This window comes from Anomaloglossus baeobatrachus, chromosome 5 (genome assembly GCF_048569485.1).
Source record: "Anomaloglossus baeobatrachus isolate aAnoBae1 chromosome 5, aAnoBae1.hap1, whole genome shotgun sequence".
In the NCBI taxonomy this organism is placed as follows: domain Eukaryota; kingdom Metazoa; phylum Chordata; class Amphibia; order Anura; family Aromobatidae; genus Anomaloglossus; species Anomaloglossus baeobatrachus.
This window is the reverse complement of record NC_134357.1, coordinates 262,837,462-262,840,233: the sequence shown is the minus strand read 5'-3', so window position 1 is coordinate 262,840,233 and position 2,772 is coordinate 262,837,462. Positions and strand designations below refer to the sequence as shown.

Genomic DNA, 2,772 nt, shown 5'->3' with positions numbered 1-2,772 from the left:
GTATATTTTTTTTTTTTGGGTTTTTTTTTTAAAAAAAAAAAAAAAATTTTTTAAATAAACGACATTTACACAGGTGGCCGAAACATCACAGGAGATGCTGCCAGAAGAGGACGGAAGGGGTGGAGAAATACACGGAGCGGGCGGTCATAGTGTAAGTTTCATACAGGAATTGTTTACCACAGCACACCAAACACATAAGTAAATAATGTTTTGTTTTTTTTCTTCACTAAAGGCTTCAACTTCTAGGGCTCACGATAGAGCTCCCCCAAGACCGTCCCAGGGTCGTCGTCGAGGTGGCGGTGGTCATAGTGTAAGTTTTTTTTTTTTTTTTTTTCATGTCAGTGTGAATTTTTATTTCTTTTTTCTTTCTTTGAACAGGCATCACAGCGTGCTCCCGATTCTGACGGTGAGGAGGCCGGATTTATCAACATCGACCTCCTCATCGATGAAGTTAGAGAGAGGGAGCCGCTGTGGAACATGGCTGACCGCCGCCACGCTGATTCGATCGTAACCCGTCGACTCTGGGACGAGGTATGCCACGCAGCGGTAGAAGGTTGGGGGGAGCTCAATTCTCGTGGCCAGAAGAAACAGCGTAAGTATTCACAGTTCAGTAGGTTATGCTGCAGGATGTAATGTGTTGTATACTAACCACTTTGTGCTTTCCACTTTCAGGTGACAAACTTCAGAAGCGGTGGCGGTCTATCAGGGATCGCTTCAAAAAGGAGTTGAATCAAGAGATGCAGGCCCCGAGTGGATCCGGAGGACGCAGATCGAAGTACCGTTACTTTAGAGCGTTGTCGTTCCTCCGGACAACTATGGTGTGCAGAAGGTAAATATTCCCCACAATATGTACAAAGTATAATATTTTATGTCTGATTTTTTTTGCCTTTTTTTTTTATTCAGTGGCACTGTATAGCAATTAAATTAATTATTATTTTGTTTTTCCTCTTTTTACCAGCACCGTCTGCAGCACTCAGGAGCCTGCATCGAACCCGACAGGAGCGATCCCTGAACAGTCCGCCACTGGGGAACACAGGCACAGACCCCACCCATCTGAACCTTCCCTTCCATCGACATCTGTCCCATCCACCTGCGCTGGAGCTTCCCGTGAGACTTCATTACCTGAAGCTGCTGGTGATGAGATAGCTTTTCCCCTACCCCACCCCTCTGACACTGCTGCCCTCAGTAGAACACCTTTGGGTTCTGGGCGTCAGCGTCATAGGGGTCAGGAAAAGAGCTATGCGCCCGAGTTCTTGCATCTAAATGCAGCCTTCCAGAACGCCATTCAATTATTAGCCGAACAAAATCGTTCATCTTTTAGCTTCATAAATGCCAATATGGAAAAAAATACACACGAATTGTGCACGCGTCTGGACAGGCTGCATTTAGATGCAAGTAAATCACCCAATCATTGTTTTTTTCAAGCCGTACTAGAGCGCATGGAAAAGCTATCTCCTGACCAGCAGATGCATGTAATGCAAGCCACACGGCAGGCTCTGGCGCAGGTTTCCTCCCAACCACCTCCACCCACCCCTCCTCCAGCACCTGCCCCCCCTCCAGCCATTGTCCCTACTCCCCCTGCTGCCCAGTACCAGCCTGCTGCCCAGTACCAGCCTGCAGCCCAGTACCAGCCTGCGGCCCAGTACCAGCTCCCAACCACATCTGCCCCTACACTTCCTACCCACTACCACATCTCGCCTTCCACACCCATCATGACCCCAACTCAAGCCACTAATTCACCCGCCACCTCTTCTGTCTCCCAATCCCTCCACTCCACCCCTCAATCCTTACCAAATCCCATCCCATCTCCTGGTTTCCCTCTTGGTTTCTCAACCACACCTTCACCTTCTGTTACTTCCCCACCACCACCACCAACACCACTTTCCACCCTCAATACTCCAACTGTGCGTGTGTTCCCACCTGTCAGCCCCTCCAGTACTATCTCCACCCCAAGCCCAAGATATACAAATTTATAATTTATGTATGTAATAAAAATAAAAGTTTTTTGTTGAAAAGTATTTATTTGTTCTTGTTTTTTTTGGGGGGTAATATTATTTTGCAAGTTAAGTTAATAATAAGGTAATACAAAAACATAACATGTTGTAATTTGACGGTGTAAAAATTACAAATTTTTAAAGCGAGTGAAAGATTAAAATTAACAAGGTTAACAATATATTTTTTAATTTATTTTTAACTATGTTTATTTGTTATAAAACTAAAGAAAAATCTTATACCATTTGATCTTGCCAATCTACTCTACCTTCTGGGGACACAAAATAGTCAGCATATTTGTCACGGATTGTTGAACAGGCAACACTACTCCTAAATCCAGGACTGGTGTAGTCAGTCAAAGAGGTGGATTCCACACTCTGGTCATCCAAGGACAAAGGTTCCTTTGTTAAAACAAAATTGTGCAGTACCACACATGCTTTCACTATTTCATCAACAGTTTCAATGTTTAAATTAATGGCTGTTAACAAGACTCGCCATTTGCTGGTTAGTATCCCAAAGGAGCATTCCACCATTCTTCTGGCTCTGGATAATCTGTAATTATATATTTTTTGTGTTTGCGTCAATCCACGGCTTGCATATGGCTTCAATAGATGTTGGGAGAGTTGAAAGGCTTCGTCGGCCACAAAAACAAAGGGCATTGGGGGCTCACATGTGCCAGGAAGAGGTCTTGCAGGAGGGAAATCAAAAGTATTCCCATAGATTCGCCGCCCCATTGGGGACATTTTAAAGACCTGCGAGTCATTGGATCTCCCATATGCG

General features: G+C 44.7%; 1 protein-coding gene across 1 annotated transcript; it reads left to right on the top strand.

Annotated features, from left to right (window-relative positions):
* Nucleotides 1-466: 466 nt before the first annotated feature.
* On the top strand, nt 467-1,976 carry LOC142311205 (uncharacterized). The gene is made up of 2 exons (XM_075349402.1): nt 467-829; nt 959-1,976. Exons 1-2 carry the CDS (start codon nt 618-620, stop codon nt 1,974-1,976), a joined length of 1,230 nt encoding a protein of 409 aa, XP_075205517.1. The 5' UTR covers nt 467-617.
* Nucleotides 1,977-2,772: the final 796 nt, after the last annotated feature.